Source organism: Anser cygnoides, chromosome 4, assembly GCF_040182565.1.
Source record: "Anser cygnoides isolate HZ-2024a breed goose chromosome 4, Taihu_goose_T2T_genome, whole genome shotgun sequence".
Classification (NCBI taxonomy): Eukaryota; Metazoa; Chordata; class Aves; order Anseriformes; family Anatidae; genus Anser; species Anser cygnoides.
The window spans coordinates 7,242,992-7,260,912 of NC_089876.1; the positions used below are offsets into that span (position 1 = coordinate 7,242,992).

The 17,921-nt window shown below is 39.0% G+C and overlaps 1 protein-coding gene across 4 annotated transcripts in view; it reads right to left on the reverse strand.

The window, feature by feature from the left end:
* Positions 1-17,921, reverse strand: part of CTBP1 (C-terminal binding protein 1) — a 233,574-nt gene that overhangs the window by 177,236 nt on the left and 38,417 nt on the right. For 3 of the 4 annotated variants that reach the window (XM_066995581.1, XM_066995580.1, XM_066995579.1), the window contains exon 2: positions 3,021-3,181. In XM_066995581.1, coding sequence (XP_066851682.1) covers positions 3,021-3,078 — 58 coding nt within the window. In that variant the 5' untranslated portion in view covers positions 3,079-3,181. Of the gene's footprint in view, positions 1-3,020; positions 3,182-17,921 lie in introns of those variants that run through there. The other variant, XM_048047567.2, reaches the window with a different exon arrangement.

Below are 17,921 nucleotides of genomic sequence, written 5' to 3' on the forward strand. Positions count from 1 at the left end.
TTGAGTATTAACTGAAATTTAGTAGTAGTACTACTGCACTGTCGTTAACTCAACATAATAGTAAACCCAGTGATGCCTGTTCAATTTGTTGCTTAATTTGCATGATTAGTTACTACAAGCAAGTGTGCAAATCGCCTAAAGCCACAGGAAAGCAGTTCAACTCGCGTAACACTTTGCATGCACAGTCATCTAACTTACGAGAGCGTTTGTGGCAACCCATTAACTCCACGGAAAAAGATGTGTGTGCAGCCCTGTGCACATGTGTATAAGGTGAACATTTCATTTTGTGAATCGGACCCACAACATTCAATTCCTAGAAACCGAATTTCAGCTTACTATCATCCCTTTGAACAGGGAGACAAAGACTAATGAAAGGGTGCACGTCACAATCACAATGATACTTGCATCTCTTTATAGATATAACATATGAATGTCTGCCTATCACAGGTTATGTTAAACAATATTTGAAAAACATAGAAATATCAATAATTAGTAAATCGCTGCTACCTGTTTTTTAGTGGAACTTGCAATAAAATCATGTCTTAAAATAATTCTTTTCTGAGGGTAAAGGTGGAGAGAAGAAAGCTGTACCGGATCTGATGAACAAAAAAGCTGTCAGAGAAGATAAGGCACCTTTAATAGCTACACAGCTCATTAAGTTTCCTGAGCTTTGAAAAACGTTATGCATATTCCTAAAATATAAAATATGTAGGTTGTTCTCTTACAGACATACCTTCTATAGCACAACCCCGTGTATTTGATTTTCAAACCTCAACAGGACCACATGTAGAGAAAAGCCTTTTTAAAAAACAAACAAAGCTCCTAGCTTTTTATCCCACGTTACGCAGCAGCAAGGATAGTGATTTAAAAACCTCAGCCAGAGGTATGTTTACAAACCTCTAAGAGCATTTGGAATTTGAGCACAGACACTCAAGAGCAGAATGCAGCTCTGACATTTTACAAGCCAAATTGCATTCCTGTAACCATAAAACTTTACGCATTTTTCCATATCCATTTTTTCACCCCCCTCTCCTCTTGTTCATCTTCTGCCTGCTCTTCCCACTGTTTTTCCAACACTTCAATTTGTCTAGCACATGGTAAATGGGATTAAGAAGTCAAAGTGGCTAAAAAAACTTTTTTCCTGCTTTATTTTTCAACTGGATCAATTCCCTACACTGCATGGCTGCACAAACGGATTTCACCGGTAGGATGCAGTGAATTGTGCAAGGCTGGGAAAAACAAACCAGACAAAAGGCTCTGATTAAGCAGTGGCACTAAATGTGAACACGCAGCCTGAGGGAAGCCACGGCTATTTTAAACAGTCACAGGGCCTAATGGTCTGTCACCTCTGTCCCTGATAACATTCCTTGCCACATCATCGCAGACTATTTTCTCCTAAGTTGTCCAATTGATGAATACAGTAAGCCTAAAAGAAGGCTGAAATTCCCCAAAGTGGGTTGATCCGATCTAGATCTAACTTCGTGCCATCTAAAGAGACAGGTTTCTCCCTCCTCCCTCATTTTTGACTCCTCACAGTTTGCCAACTCAGCTAAAACAGGCCAAAAAAATGTATTTTCTGCTGCGGGGTCAAATACAGAGGCTGGAAATAGAGAAGAACGAACAGCACCATGCACCGCACCAGTACACCCCTGGGTCATTTCCAGTTGATCCTAAATGCAGAGCTGGCTGGAAAGGGGGGCATCCTTCCCAGTTCCCCATCCTCAGCAGCCAGTTCCAATCTCTTTTGGAAGGAATTAGTCTTCAACGAGCAGATTCAACTGACCACTTGGCCAACCAGCTGAGGTGTGACACAAGAACAGTTTGAATCAAGCAGGCAGGGGTGTGCTTGCTCACTCTTTGCAGAGGTTTACAGGCAGATTAATCTAACCCAAATGTGAAATCGTACCCTCTGATACCTTCATGAATTGTCCTTCTCTGGCTATGTCAGGGGAAACGTCCCTGTGCCCCTCATTCCTCTGTTCTAACTGTCCCCTTCAATGCAGCTGTTGTGCCAGCTGAACAGTGACCTGGCCCGAGGAAATTACCTAAACAGAAAATACACCAACAAAAAAGTTTATTTTTAGTATGAGTCATTTTCCCAATCCAGCTCATTATATGGTTGCACTCATATTGGCACAAAAAAAGGGAAGAAAAATGAGGACAGAATGGAGCTGCCAGGGACTGCTTACACCAACACAGCTGCTAGAGAAATGTCTCACGACTAATGCCTAGAGAATTAAGTGCTTCAAACGCAGTTTACTGCTTCAGTATTAGACATGATGCAAAGACCACACATCCAAAAGTCTGCACACTTTCTCCAGTTATAGCAAAATAGGTCTAGTAAAAAAAATAACGTTCCCCTTTTAAGGAGAAACTAACATTTAATATAAAAATTTATTTCGCCACATTTGGGTATATTCTTCAAAATAACACAACTTATCCCTCAACCTGTTTTCACACCAAATCCAAAAGAAAACAAAGAATACCAGGAATATACAACTCAAACATTTGTGACTCAAGCTAAAATGACTGACCCAAGCAATTCCACTCCTTTCACAAGGATTTGGGCTATTTTTTTAATATTCATTAAAGTCCAGGGGTCTCCTGGGATATTTTTCTTTTTTATTTTCTATTTCCTTCCTCAGATCAGATACAGGCTCTTAATCTATATGAAGCACATCTGTAGAGAAAGACCCTAGAGAGGACTATGTGGTCTTCCTATCCTTCTACAGTTGTTATTTTATACAAAACCACAACCTTTCACAACATTTTGGCAGAATGCCGTAAAAATGCTAAGTTGAAAGCAAACGCAACTGTACAATTTTACAGAGTTCACGCACTAGTTCCTTTTATTCGTCTAGACCTGTTTTCATCCAAAACCAGCATTTGCACACAGTCAATATAACCCCAACAGGAACTGCAACTCAATTAGAAATACACCGAACAACTTGAGTTCCATTCTCTAGCAATGTCTTTAATCCACGATAACGCAGTGAAAATTAGGAATTGAAATATCTAACCTTCAAATATGCGATCCAGACGTTGTCGCTTCACTTTGTGTTTGTCCATTAGAGACATAAGAGTGGAAGCTCAAAGAACGTCTCCGCACAGTTTGATGGTGGACTTCTCCAGCCAGCCACAAGTCAGAAACGTTTATCACCTTTTATAAGTGTATTTTCACCTGTGAATAGAAAGACAGATTCTTAAAGGCATCGATTTTTTCACCCCTTTCTAGAAATGGTAGTAAATAAAAAAAATAAGAAAAAACATGCAAAATCCTTCATCACACTGGGTGGCTTGTTATTTCATGACATACACATGCGTAGATGCACGTGCACGACAGTGCTCTACCAAGTGAGGGTAAGCAATGCCCAGGGACAGCTGGGGTTTCTGCCGTTGTCCTCCCATCAGAGTTACTTGTGTGTACCTTGGTACCCGAAGATCCCCCCAAAATGACCAAAAGGTGACCACCTGAACAACAAGCCGCCCACAGTTTTGCATCGTATTGCAGAAGTCAAGGAAATGCCCCTCTCGGGCCTAGCTTGTCAGCTTCGGATGGAGCGCATCGCAGTTTGGGGCTGGGAAGTTCAGGGAAACAATCCGAGGCGCAAGTAAATGAAACGCATCACGGTGACCACACGGACTGCCAACATCTATATCAAGCAAATGGCATTTAAAACAGCTTTATGCATGACTAGGCAAGCTCTTTGGCAGCAAATACAGCTAAGCACTTTTCAGATGCCGTAGAGCTGGGCAAGGCAGCGTAAGGGTATTGCAGCAAGCAGCCTGCTTTTTCAGCTGAGAAGCAGGAAAGGGAGATGGGGGGAGAGAAGAAACATCCCTCAACACGTATCTAGTCCAAATGGCAGGTTATAAAACGCACATGAGCAAGTGAACAGGGTAAAGCTAAGTATATGGCTCCTCTAAAAAGCATAATCGGAGCAGCGCTTTTGTCCCCCTTTCAGTACTTCAGTAGACTCTGCGAACCCAGCCCGGAGAACGCTGTGTTACAGGCACAGTGAGCATTAAAACGAGCTGAATAATCAACTTCCCCGTTTCCTTTTATTCCTGCCCAAGAGCTTTCATCATCAATGGAGAACATTAAATGGCCTTACAAGTGACTGAACCTAGAAATCTGCTCGTTTCTTTCTAGATGCTATATTTTTCTAAAAACAAACATATGCACACTTCATCAACATATTATGAAGACTCGTGCGCTCCAAGTGAAGCGATAAAGAAAAACATTTTGAATATCAAGAACTGCACATTTGCATTAAAATAGGTATCTTTTCCAGCAGTACTCTGCTTGGTGCATTTGGGTTTTTAACAAAGCTCCTCTGTGTTTATTTTCATTTACAAACAGAGGCGGTGTGCAATATTCATTACGTTTTTACCACGTTATTCAACCTCATCCACCTATTCACTTTCCCTCCACCTTCTTCTTTATCCTCATATTCAAGATTCTTCTGCTGCTTTGCATAATGTCTGATTCCCGCTGAACATAACACCACCATGACAGAAGAATAAATTGATGATGAATGCTGAAGCCCAATTTTTCTCTTTAAAAAACAAGCGCAAAGAAAATTGCTATTTTAAACTTTTTCTATTCCATTTCCCAACATTGATTATCCTTGCAAAACACAACATTCTTAATATTGAATGTGGCTCCGGTATAAGATTAAACAAGCATTACACCAACTGCATTTAAAAATGTTTAAAACTAGCCATAGCTACCTGCCTTTCTCTTAAGACAACAACACCCCAAATTTCGGTCAATCCTAAACTAGTGTTTAATTTCTTATCACCTGTTTTACAACCTACTTCCTTAAAAAAAAGAGGATAAGAAACAGAAACTGAACATTTTCAATGCTAATCTTGGTTTAAATTTTTATAGCTTATTTAATTTCCTGTCTTGTAGAAACATACATGCCTGCTGTCCCCCTTGTGCTGTTTTGTTTATTCATTCAGCAAAAGATTTTTGCACTGTACTCATTCTACGTACAAAGCTGGATGACAGCTGTAAAAAACAGACCATCTGTAACTATTGACCTGCCACTGAAAGTGTCACCAGATGTTTTCAAACCATCTACAGTAGCTCCAAAGCGTAACACATAAATCAAGTAGTTTTGTTTTGAACGTTGTTTATTTTTAATCCATAGCAAGATGTCATACATTTCAAAAATCATTTTTGAGCAAAAATTAAATTAACATATTAACATAGTTCTAAATTTAACCCTCATACAATTTCATTATACTTCATGTTCTAACACAAAGAGAAGATGATGATATGGGAAGCATTTCCCAGCAAAACAAAAGCCTTATAATTACGGGAGCATTAGTTACTGCAATTAGTAAGCCACAACATGAATAATTGTATTTGAGAAATTCGCTAAAAACACAAGCACGCTGCCTAATGAATTAAAAATAAGAACACAAAAATACCAAACAGTATGTAAGAGCAGACTTCTGTAGTTCAATATTTTAAGATAAATTGAGAATCTAAATGAATTAGGGATCTATACTGCCTAACATGTCAAGCATTAGCTACAAAGCCATCTGAGATACCATCAACATACCAAACCCTTCGTGTGCAGTACAATTTGAGAGTAAAAATACTCCATCAAAAAGAGTATTTTTTTTTCTTTTAGTTAAACAGCTGATTCCAGGGTTTGAAAATAGTTTTAAGAGAATACGCCTCTGGCTACTGCAGCCTGGAGCACTGAGCTCCTTCTTGAGAAAGGATGAGTTTTGATGAGTTTTACTCTGAGACACCAAAATAAAAGGAAAAGACAATCTCCAACATTTTTATAGCAGAGTGAGCAAATCTTACTAGCCAAAGCAGGGATGTAAAGTAAGTAAAGCAACTTGGACTTTAGCTTTCAAACCAGGTAATGGAGGAAAGGCCAACCGTCGGCTGTGAATGAGGAGATCCGAAGGCAGGCCCCGTCAAAACCACACTCTCTCTACACAAAAATGATGAAATAAGAAAACTAAGAAGTTAATTATTGTTTTAAATAAAGCAAACCAGTAGGCTAAATACATGCTTACTTGTAGCTTGAGGTGAGCTCCAAATTACTAGAGAAGAGCTCTCAAACACCAGAGGTTGCAGTGTAGGACAATTTCCTTTGCTTCAGTCTCATAGGAGAAATTTAGTAGAAATGTGATCTGTTTACCTAAATTTGAACAGGTGGTGAAAGCCTACCAAAAACTGGGCCCTGTACCACACAACTTCCAATGAACCCCCTCACAAGATTCAGGATACAAACTCTGAGCATGGACTTTCACCCGTACAGTTAGGCCAGGCAGAAGGCCTACCTTTTCCTCACTGCCAGCTTCCTTTACATGAATGGATTTGCAGACTAACCCAAATACGATGACAAAGCACACGAAAACCATGACAGAAATTAAATTCCCAGAACAGACTGATAGATCATTAACACACTGAGAATAAAACCATGAGGCTTCGTGCTACCCTTGGGACTCTCAATCTTCATTTAACTTAACCATTCTCATCTATGTTCTTTGGTCTGAAACTACGTTAAGTTATTTAAATATTTTTTTCTTCCTACTATCAACTTTCAAAAGGTGTGAAATAAGGCTATTGCAAGAAAACCGGTTAAGTTTCTATTCAACATTGGAATGCCACCACTTTCTACCACTTTTTGATGACTTCATAAATTAAGTTTCCAAGCCAACCTTAGCAGACTACTGCTTTGCTTCTCTTTCCCTCCCATCCAGATAAATAAGATCTCTATTTTCCATGACACCTAAAGGCCTTGAAATGGCCATTTTGCGCAGCCCTGGAACTAAGAAGTGAATGTAACGAAAACGTTGTTCCTCTTGATATAGTATTTCAATTATCCTGAAGCACCAAACCTGTACAAATTTCTACCACAAGTCCATTTTTAGGGACTTCACTCTTCTCAGAGCATGAAGCAATCTTGCTGCAAACCTAACTCAATGTACCACCCACAAATAACTATTACGCCGTCTACAGCATTTTTTGCTTAAATTAATTATTGATGGCCCTGAGCAATTTCAGGTTTTCCTTTCTTTGGGGAAAAAGGATGGGACATACACCGAAGACAACTTTGAATGTGAGGAAGCTGTTAATGGGAAATGGAAGTCCATCCGTATTTCCAAACATTAGTACAAAACAACATCTCATGTTCAAATGAGATGCTGGTATGTTTATAAACAGCATAAAGTAAAAGGACATGTAAAAACCCTAAGACAGAGAAATTAGCTTAATGTTCAAATAAAAGCAAAGATGCATTTCCATAGTAAAGACATCAATTTCCTGAGACTGAGGCAATAGATATGGGCTCTAACAGAGGGAAAAATGAAGCTGATGATGCATGAGTGAAACGTTCTGCTCTAGGATCTGTGGTTCAACACTTCTGCTGCCAGTAGTAGTGGTTCTGTATAGAATCTTGGGATCTGAGGAATGCTGCTTCTTAATGGCAGTCAGGTGATACTTACATCTCACTGAAGTTATACAGACTATGTTACTGACCATGCAATTAATGAGATTTATAATTTTTGAGATTAATATCTGAACTCAGTATTTTTCTCTTTCTAAAGTTCAAACGTAACATTCAATTACAGTTATCACTAAAATTTTGAAAAATACCAAAATAAATGAAAAATGCAGAGGAAACTCAAACAGGAGGGGAAAAAAAAAAAGAGGACAAAGCCTCTTTTTTTCATCTTTCTTCAAAATGTAGCAATTGTAAGACTGCTGCAACACCACCAGAAAATCCTATTCCTTCTGCAGGACAGCATTTGTTGTCAGACTTACTTCACGCTGCTATCCCCTTATGGAGATACTGTGACTCCTACTAGAAACTACTGCAGTATCAAATCATCACAGTGCTTACATTGTACTGAAAATTATTCTTGCAAAAGATTTAAATTACATTTAAAAAGTAAGTGTGGTCCAGTGAACAGCACAAGAAGATTCATTGCCAGGAAAGAAAGTATTAAATCAGACTTTCTGTGCAAAAATGGAAGTTATTCCATCTTGTCATACAAAAATGAATATGTTTGCCTGTCAGACAATTTATCTCGCCATTAAGTGTGGCTAAGCCACTTTGCCTTACCATTAGATGTCAGTGCAGTCTAAGAGAAGCTGTGCAGGGTGCTTCAAGATCAATAAATTAGTCACAAGAGTGAAGAGGTCACCGAAGAAGAGGCCAAAAAGTGTTAGACACTACTCAGAAAAGGATGAAAACCTCAAACGTTATAACGCCATTACCTAAATCTAAGCTACAACTATCTCAAAAAAAGATGGAGAACTAGAAAAAGTGCCAGTACAGGCAGTAAGTATGGTCAAAAGCATGGGATGGCTTGTTTAAAAGGAGAAAAGGAAAAGCACTGACTGAAGAAAAGCTTGAAAAGTCATGACTGTGTGGAATATGACAACCACATATAAAATATGCACCATGCCTCAATTCTATGTCTAGGGAGCACACAATGAAATAGTAACCCATCATATTAAAAAAAAAAAAGCAGCTTTCTCATGGAATACACAATTAAACTGTAAAATCCAGTGTCACCAGGTATCATGGATGCCAACACTAAGTGGTTCTTAAAAGGAATTAGACGTATTTATGGAAAAGCCATCAGTGGCTGTAAGTAATGGTGGCTAAAATGCAAGCCCAGGTGAGAAATCCATAAGCAAATAAATTACAAAAGAAAAATATCAGCGCATCCTTACTTTGTTCTCATACTGTGCTGTCTGTTTAGCTCACCATCCAACGGTTGCTGCGAAGGGAGATGCTTCATGAAAAGCAAAAGCAAAAACATGCAAAAAACCAATGCTTTCCTCTAGCATCCACCTGTGGCCACTGTTGGAGATGGCAAACAGGACAGACAGACCTGCAGTCCCTTCCGACCCATGGGCACACCTTAGAGTCTTACGACATGCAGAAATATAAAATGGGTTGATCCATATGCAAGAAGTGAGGTCCACAGCTCCCACACACAAAAAATAAACATAAGACAAAATGAAGCTGAATTAAGTTGGTGCTATTATGGCTAAAAGATACTGCTGGAATCATCAGAATGCCAGTCTCTCCAATACTAAAAATTACGATGACTAAAAAGTTGCCAGCGGTGTAGACCCACCACGTGGCAAACTGTTCCAACAGTAAGTGACCATTGTGACCAGTTGCTGAATGGTGAATTCCCTCATGTTCTCCACACCGATGACTCAGAGGAACCACCATGGCATCCCTTCATCTACCTGTAGACAAGAACAAGCTCCTTGATATTCTCCTAGCAGGCCACGCTTCTAAGCCTAAATCACAGCAAACCTTTGCCTCCTCAAATTCAACAGCAAGTCACTGTAGGGCTGGTCTGCAGGCCGTGGAGCGAGACAACACCGTGCACAAGCACTTACATCAGTGTCTGGCACAGAACTGCCTTAACCTCGGGTACAGCCTGGGACTCACCTAAGGAGGAGAGCCTGGGGGAGATTCGGCTCAGCAGTTTATGCATCACTAATGCAAACAAAGCTGCTGTTGCTTAGGATGGAGTTCTCCACCCTGTGAGCATGGCTGACTCTCTCATTCAGTATTCACGACCTCAAATTTGAGAACGCAATTTCAGAGAGTACAGCTTATCAAAGCACACTTGGTTGGTCTGCAGCACTTCCACCTCTTTCTTTTATTTGTTCATCAAACCATCAGTTTTTACTATGTTCATCAGTGAAGGCTTTATTCCTGTTGATAAAAATGTTCAAAATAAGGCCAAGAACGCAGCTTGTCAGCATCCCTCTAAAAAAACAAAGTTTGCCTTTATGTAGTTTGTTATTCACAGTTTTAAAAAACGGTGGATAACTTTTTTTTTGCACTATTCTGTGTTTTTAGTCAAATTACTTTAGTACCAAATAAAATGTGTTCCAAAAATGCTGCGTAATATTTGATAACGGTAAGCCAAAGTTATGGCACAAGATGATAAAAAGCCCTTTTTGAAAAAAGAATATGGTGAAAACAGCATTAGAGATTGATAGTAATACTGTCATTAAAAGCTTTTTATGAGATATTTATCTTCACCATAAGGTTTTTTTTTTTTCTCCAAAGCTTTTTTTCCCCCTCAGTAACATCCTCTCTCAATTATAGGTCTGTCTACAAGCCAAAAATTACTCGCTACTGAAAACATATGACTGCAGATGTGTACGGCTGCAGACAGATGGGAAGCATCTCTGCTAACCCAGATTTCCAGGTCACGAACAGAACCTCATCCAGACGCTCAAACTGCCATTACAAATTATTAAAGGATGCCTACCTGAGACACCTACAATTCAAGTCAAATTTAAAAGATGTCATTAGTGTTGGAAATCCATCACTCATTGGAACTCGAGCAGTATCAACAGCTATGGTTCACATCAGCTGGGACTTGTAAAAGCTTCGTTTCAGGCACCCAGCACGAGCTTCAGAAAGAAAGGCATTCTGAAAAGCTCCAGTCTAACTCATAAACAGATTTAAGGGAAATTATGAGACTGGTATGGATTTTTTCTCAAATTATTCATCTGATTCACTCATGTTGAATTCCTAACACAACTCCTAACACACACCTGATGTGTGCACTCTTCATTTCATCCGCTGCTGGCTCTGTTTGTAAAGCAACATCACACGCACATCCCAGCACACAGATACAAACTGTTTTACCAAGTACTTTGGAACTCCCAGATGAAAACCATTAAAAAAAAAAATGTCGAATTAGTGGGTTGTTAGATCAGTGTTGAAGTAACCGCTTCTCTATTTTTTCCAAGTCTGAAATGAAAGAAAATGACACTGAAAGAAGATCAATCTCTACTCAATTTTTCTGAGCAGGCTGAATTGCCGAGAGAGTCCCTCCCTTTTGTAGAGTTTGATGAAAGTGCTGGACAGGAGCTGTGTGAAAGAGCTAAATAAAATCACAGCAATTGTGCAAGACGGCAGCAGGGAAAGCGAACTGCCTCTACAGAAAATAAAATACGCAATTTCTGTTATCTGAATAAGAAATTCAAAATTATTAAAGATACTTCATATTTTAATGCACCTGCGAAAGCATAACAGGACACGAAGAATTAGTGCTGGCTTATGACAATAAAAAGGCTAATGTCTCGCTTAATGAATTCTCTGGGAAAGGAAACAATTACTGGCGCATTTCATGAATCTCCATTGCTAGAAAGGATTTGAACCAGCAGGAAGAAAAGATTACTTTTAACCTTTTATTGATTTATCGCCCCTTTGTTTCTTCCTCCCAGACAGACACAAACCCACAGCACAACTTCAGGCACGTGGACTCTGTGCGTACTCAACACGTGAAACTGGATCACACATCTATCTGGAGCAGCCCATGGGGATCCAAAGACCAGTGCCTAACAAATTAAAATAACACATTTTAATGATTAAAATACTGATTAAAATAACATGTTTGTTCAGTGGAAAAGGAATTGAGTAGTGAAAAGAAAGGAGTTGCTGTATGCAGGCGGGTAGGAAATCATGCCAAAAGACATTAAGGTTAGGAAGTTAGCTAAGGCTGTGTACATTCAGAAAAAGAAATGTGGGACCTGATTTGTTTTTCCTCTCCCCTCCAAAAAGGCTGGCATGGTGCATTTGTGCAGACAAGTATCCAAGTGCGTGCATGTCTCTGTAACAAAGCATGTTAAGTATGGGGAAAGTATTTTGAGGTAGCGTACTTTCCACTCTAACAGTAAAGTGCTCGTGTAGTATTTAAATACTGCTATTACACCTCAGTTCCTCAAAATTGCTTTTCATACATAATCACTGTTTCAGTAAAATAATTGTATTCCTATTTGCTAAATACAATTCTTACACAGCACAGGCCACATTCTTAGTTCGCGCATATTACTGGCCTGTGGCAATAACATCCCATCAATACCACAACAGCAGGTTTTTTTACACTGCTTTCAAACCTTGTAATACAAACTTTTTTTGAATACAAGATGTTAGCTTTCTGTATTTTCAAAACGCAGTTCTATAGCACTATCTTAGAAACACCTGACATCCTCCATGCAATTTTCAGACAGGTGAGTATAAATCCATCTTGTACACAATTTACATGTTTGTTTCCTTTTTTAGTAACAGTCCAAATACTGGACCAGTACCTTCTCGCAGTTTAATGAGAGAAGACCTTTGCCAGCCCCTAAAAATCATAAAATGGTAAATAACAAATGCATTTACTCTGCAGGTCCCAGGGCTTGATGATAACTTGCTCAATTCGGTATTATTTTATCATAAATAACATTTAGTAATAGCTTTTCTACACTTCTTCGATATTTCTGGTATCAGCAGAATTACACACCTGGTACATACATCTTCTAGAAGTCTCTGGTGTCCAAAAAACTATTTCTTTAATGAGCATTTATAGGTAAATTAAGAATAAAAAAATCAAGGTTAACGCTAGATATTGGAAAAATATTTTCGCTCTTTACTAAGCAATAAAAGCTTGGTGATAAGGCAAGAGGCCAAACACCTGACAACTTCCATTTTACTTTAAGAGTATTACTTTTCAGTTCAACTCAATCTTTGTCAAACTTCACACCTTTACCTACACTCCTGTAAAGTGCATTCACATTTTATAGGTCCAAATCAGTTTGCAAGCGGCTTGCTGTAAATCTCAGCTATGAGAAAGAAACTATCAGTGCCCCTACCTGGCAAAACAGAAACAAAACCGAGTGATGCCTACACAAATACCCACAAGCATCGTTACCAGATTACTTCCCACCGTGGCTCCCTCATCGCGGAGCAATGGTTATCTAGCCTACGAGGCACCACCGCCTGGCTCCCCGCCATCACAACTTCCATACCTGGCTCCAGAAATTGTTTAATTGCTAATTCTTCTGCGCACATTTTGGTGTCAATCTACATCTCCTGATATGACATTTCATTAAGAAATTTCCAGCCAACTACGCTCCCATCTCAATCACGGTAATACAGAGCATTTTTCACACCTTGCTAAATTCCGCAAGCAATCTCCCATCGCAATTACAGGAATTGCTTATGTAGAAGATTAATGCTAGTGGCTGTGACCTGGTATCCTTTAATGCAATTAAGTGGGGGGAAACAAAAAATTAAAAGTACAATTAGATAGCCTCACGCATCCGAGACTGACAGCCAACGGTATGTGATGCTAATATATCGTAACCAACACTAACATACACTACTCGTTTTGCAAACTGATTAATTATGTTTTGTCTATGGTCTACATTTAAGCTCGCCTATTCTTTTATTCAGCATCAGGAAGGCAGAGGAGAGGACCAGTCACTACAAGCTGTTTAACTACGGAAATCTTTGAAATTTCCTTCCCAGAGAAATAAAGGAGGCATAGTTTTTAAATTCCCTCCTCTGTTCACATACAGTTGCAAGATACAGTCTCTCTAAAGAAAAAGGACCTTAAAAATATAGGAATTGTCTTATCTCTACATTCAGAAGTCATATTCAAACGACCTCAAATGCCACAGAGCAGCAGCTTGCTTGGCTTCAAGACTGACCTCAATGCAAAGCTGCTTTACCTTGACTGTAAAGCAATTCTGAAGTCAGCAGAAAGGGACAAACAGATTATGTTTTCATACACTATATTTGTTAGAAATGCATTAATCTCAGAAGGCTTCTTCACGCTCACGTCAGGATCCAAGATTCCTACACAATGGAAACCAAAAACCTAGCTTAATAAATTAATCCAAATGAACAAACTACTGGATTTTATTCCATCAAGGTTTCAGTGCAACTACATCCATCATAGTATCTCAGGATATTTCTGTAGTATAACTGATATAAGTATGAACTTTCACTATATATTGTCTCTCCTATCCGGAAATGTTTATTGAGATTATATACTGGTTTGTATCGCGTTACAGAAGAAAGATCAAACAAGAAGTGCACTTGGCAGCTGGTCTGGAAAGTGGTAAGACCACAGTGGCATTTCACAGAAATTCATTTCAGTTCCACACTACGCTAAGAAAAAAAAATTCCCAACTCTTACTAACTTTCAGGTCAATTCTTCTCGATTAATTAGAATGCTCCTGTTATTGAAGAGAGAAGTCTTTATCCAAAAGTTTTAGGCTATCTTGAGTTCAGAACATTTTACATCTTGAAGGCAAGGCCAAAACCCAGAATCTAACATTCTCTAACATAGGAACTAGAGAGTTTAGCAAAGATGTAAGGAGACTGAAAGCTAGGCACAGACAAAACAGTTTGCATTTCTCAAGAAGCGTGTTCCTTAATCCTGCGTTAAACCCTGGATGTGAAAAACAAGGCCAACTACTCCCAAAATACCTCTCATGAGTACTGTTCTAACAGTGAAATCTGCAACGCTCGTTATGCAAAACATCGCTCTTCCACACTTATTTCCTTGTTCCAAACCTAGTCCTTCAGTCAATTACTGACTATTTCTACCTGCCTTCTTTCATAGTAAAGATTAACATGACAAGCAACTTGACATATACTCAAACTGCTTTCAAAGGGGAAGAAATTAACATCTCGTTTTAATTAAGAGGTTAATGAAATTGATGCAAACTGTAGACAGTAAGAAAAAGTAAATTAAAAAAAACCATTTGTTTATTTTGTGCTTTGAGAACTCTTCAGTTTGCAATCGCTTGGTTGAAGTCAGCATTGTGATCCTGTATAAGAGGCCCAGTCAGAAACAAACCTATTAATTCATTTTTCTTATTGACTCCAAAATACTTCCAAAGTGTGCGTATACATCAGCCACGGAAAGAAATCTCAAAGGGATGCTTTTTAGGCATGATTGCTGGCTGTGTTTTAACTCAAGAATGTTTGACGTGATGCAGTAAAATCTTTCAACAAGACAGATTTCTATTACAGTACTGTACAGCATTTAATAAGATGCCTCCAGAAGTCAGATTCAGTAAGAGAAGAAATACAGGACTCGGAGAGAGCATTCGTAACTGTTAAGCATGTCTTAGGACATGAACTTCATCCTTTCCTATTCAACATCCCAAAGGCATTTAACCCTGGCAAGACAAGACCGTACTTCGGCCCCAGAAGTGCTAACAGGTGATTAGGAATGTGATTAACTACACAAATGACAGTGAAAATTAAAGAAGAAGCCCTGTTGCTGTGAACTTTTTGGGAAGAGTCCACACACCATTGACTTCATGCCATATAAAATGCCCGAGATAAGGTGACAGCGTAGTAGTACTCATCACAAGGCTCTGTGAACTATTGAGGACTGACACTGTACCCTCAGAAACTAGACATGAGAACTGCTCTGTATGTAAGACTAATTTTGATGAAAGTTATTACCAAACAGCACACAACGGAGAAAAAAAAGTTGATGACCAAACAAGTTTGAGGTCACCTTTTTCCTTCAACCGTACCCTTCTCCCTATAACCTTCCCAGGTATCTATGTTTATTCAGCCAACTTGTAACTTTTTCTAGACAGTAAATTGCACGTAGAAAACTATTTACATTACAGAAGGGAGAAGATAAGAACCTGGATAAAAAAATTAGGAGCTGCAACATTCATCTCCAGTCCGGAGCACTGAAGGCTCCACTGCTGATACGGCATGGTACCGTGCCCTGCTACGCTTCTGATACCTTCTGCCAGCAAACAACAGCAACTCCTGCTTCTCTTTGGTCCTTAAAATAACGATTTCCTAGACTTTGGAGCTGGGCTTCCCAATATTGTTGTCCTCTCTTCACCCAGCTACAGCTTCCATCCCAGGATGATGCCCAAACTCACCGCAGGCTGTTGCTTACTCCTTGCTCCTCCATGACTTTTAGCTGCAGCACTGTGCAAAGTTCCTACACCCAGCAGACCACCTGTGCTACCAACTCAGTCCTCTCTCAGGAAAGCTAGTAGGTCAGCATTTCTTCATCTGTATCACAAATGGCAAGAGCCCAGCAAAACTCTGGTTCTCAGACACTAGACCAGATGCGATGAGCATTGGAGGAGGCAACTACGGCTGAAGGGAGGTTACGGCAACTTCACCAAACCGCGCCTGTGTACAGTTAGAACTGCAGCAATGTGAGAAAGTCCTTCAAAACATCTCCCTAGTCAAAAAGAGAACTTTAAATAAAACAAAAACAACAGAATAGAGGCTGAGTCTTCAAAGCTGTTCACTGAAACGTTTTTTTTACCTGCTAAAAGCAAGAAGACACGAAGAAAGCATCATTAAGTCCTACAATATCAAGAGTAGCACTACCACCAACACCTGAATTCTCTTTTCATCTCCGGTCAGAGAGGCCTGGTACATTTCTAAGAAGTCTTCTATACAGAAACATTGGACAGATTTGCCTCACTAGCTTTCTCATCATCTTATTTGCTGCAATTAAGAGGTCAGCAGCATTGTTAACGGTAAGCAACAGGCAAAAAGTTCACAAACGCATTCAGCTACAGCTCTGCTTTCCAGTTAGTTGAGCTGCTGAAAGATGCTGCAGATCCAGCTTTGCCTCGCCAGAAGAAATACTGTGCTGTTTGTTCTAATATTTCCTACTGGACTCAGTTTGCACTATTGTTGAATGCTATTTTAGCATTACTTCCATGCAATTTTTAAAATAGCATGTAAAATAGCATGTAATTTCATATAAAAAATGTAATTTCATAATTTCTCATCATGGACATTGCTAAGCTCATTTCAAATCCATTTTCCAGTATAACTGCTCGCATGCCTTTGCCACTGTATTTCGATCACTTACCACTTATTTTGTGAAATAAAATATAGATTCAATAAAATAAGTCTTTGTTTTTAAAGCCCTCTTAAAACAAATAAACCAAAAGCAGAGGTCTACATGACCATAGGATTCTCACACATGAAGAATCAGCAATGTAGAGTATGTTTTATGGTCTGGTTATAAACACCATCAGTTCTATGTTTTAATTTATTATTCATAAAGGAATTCTAAACTAGATAAAACTTTCTCAGCTAAATACTTGAGAAATCTGTGCATCTGTATACATGGGAACTGGCACACCGTTTCCCATTAACAATAGGCAGATGTTAACCTTGCTTTGCCTGCTAGTGTTATTTCTCCAGAAGTAGTTCAAAGGCTGCCCACGAAAGATAAGGACCCTGCAGCAACCTTTTCCTGAATAGTTTCGATATAATTGAGGAACAGATCTCGCTATACATAATTAGATTTGAAAGTGAGAATGTCTTTCACTTGAATAAATAGAATCAGGAGCTCAACACTTCAAGATAAATGTATCTGCAATTGTATTACAGTTCAAAAACAAAGAACTGTGCTCTGAAAAATTGTCTTAAAATAGACCAAAAGTACAACATGCACTTTTTCTGACAATGTTACATATCTGGACTGAGATTCCTAGCTTCTCTGTGTTAAGATCTAGATGAAAATTATCTATATAAAGGGAGTAGAAAATGTTCAATTTTGAATGATCTGACTATTCTACAACAGATGGCCTAAAATATAAGTGATTCAGTTGTCACTGGCATTTGGTCAGTTCTTCACTTGTTAATAAAAGACCTTGATTTTGAACTATTATTTCCCCTAGGAAAATATATACCCATCAGGAAAAATAAAAATAGAAAACGTATGGCCAAAGATTTTTATAACGCTTGTTGCCCATTTGTGCAGGAATTTCCATTCCAGATTATTAATAAAATTCCAGGTTGAAAAAAATCTCTGCTCCCAGGTGTTTTAGCAAGATCGTAGATCATACCTGTTGTAAATATTGGCAGCATGCAAGGAATGCAGTTGCCTTGTAGAGTTTAAGAAGCTCAGATCTAGGTTTTTCTTCCAGAGAAACTCTGGATTTACAAAGCAAGTGAAAGGTGAGGTGGCACAACACAGCTCCTCTGGCTTTGCAGAAGAGAAATCCACCATCTGCCTTTCCCCCAGCACAGACTGGAGGCTCTTAGCCAAATCCAGCTTTTAAAAAAATTAGAAAACAAAAACCAATCTGCAAGTGCTCAAGTTGGTTG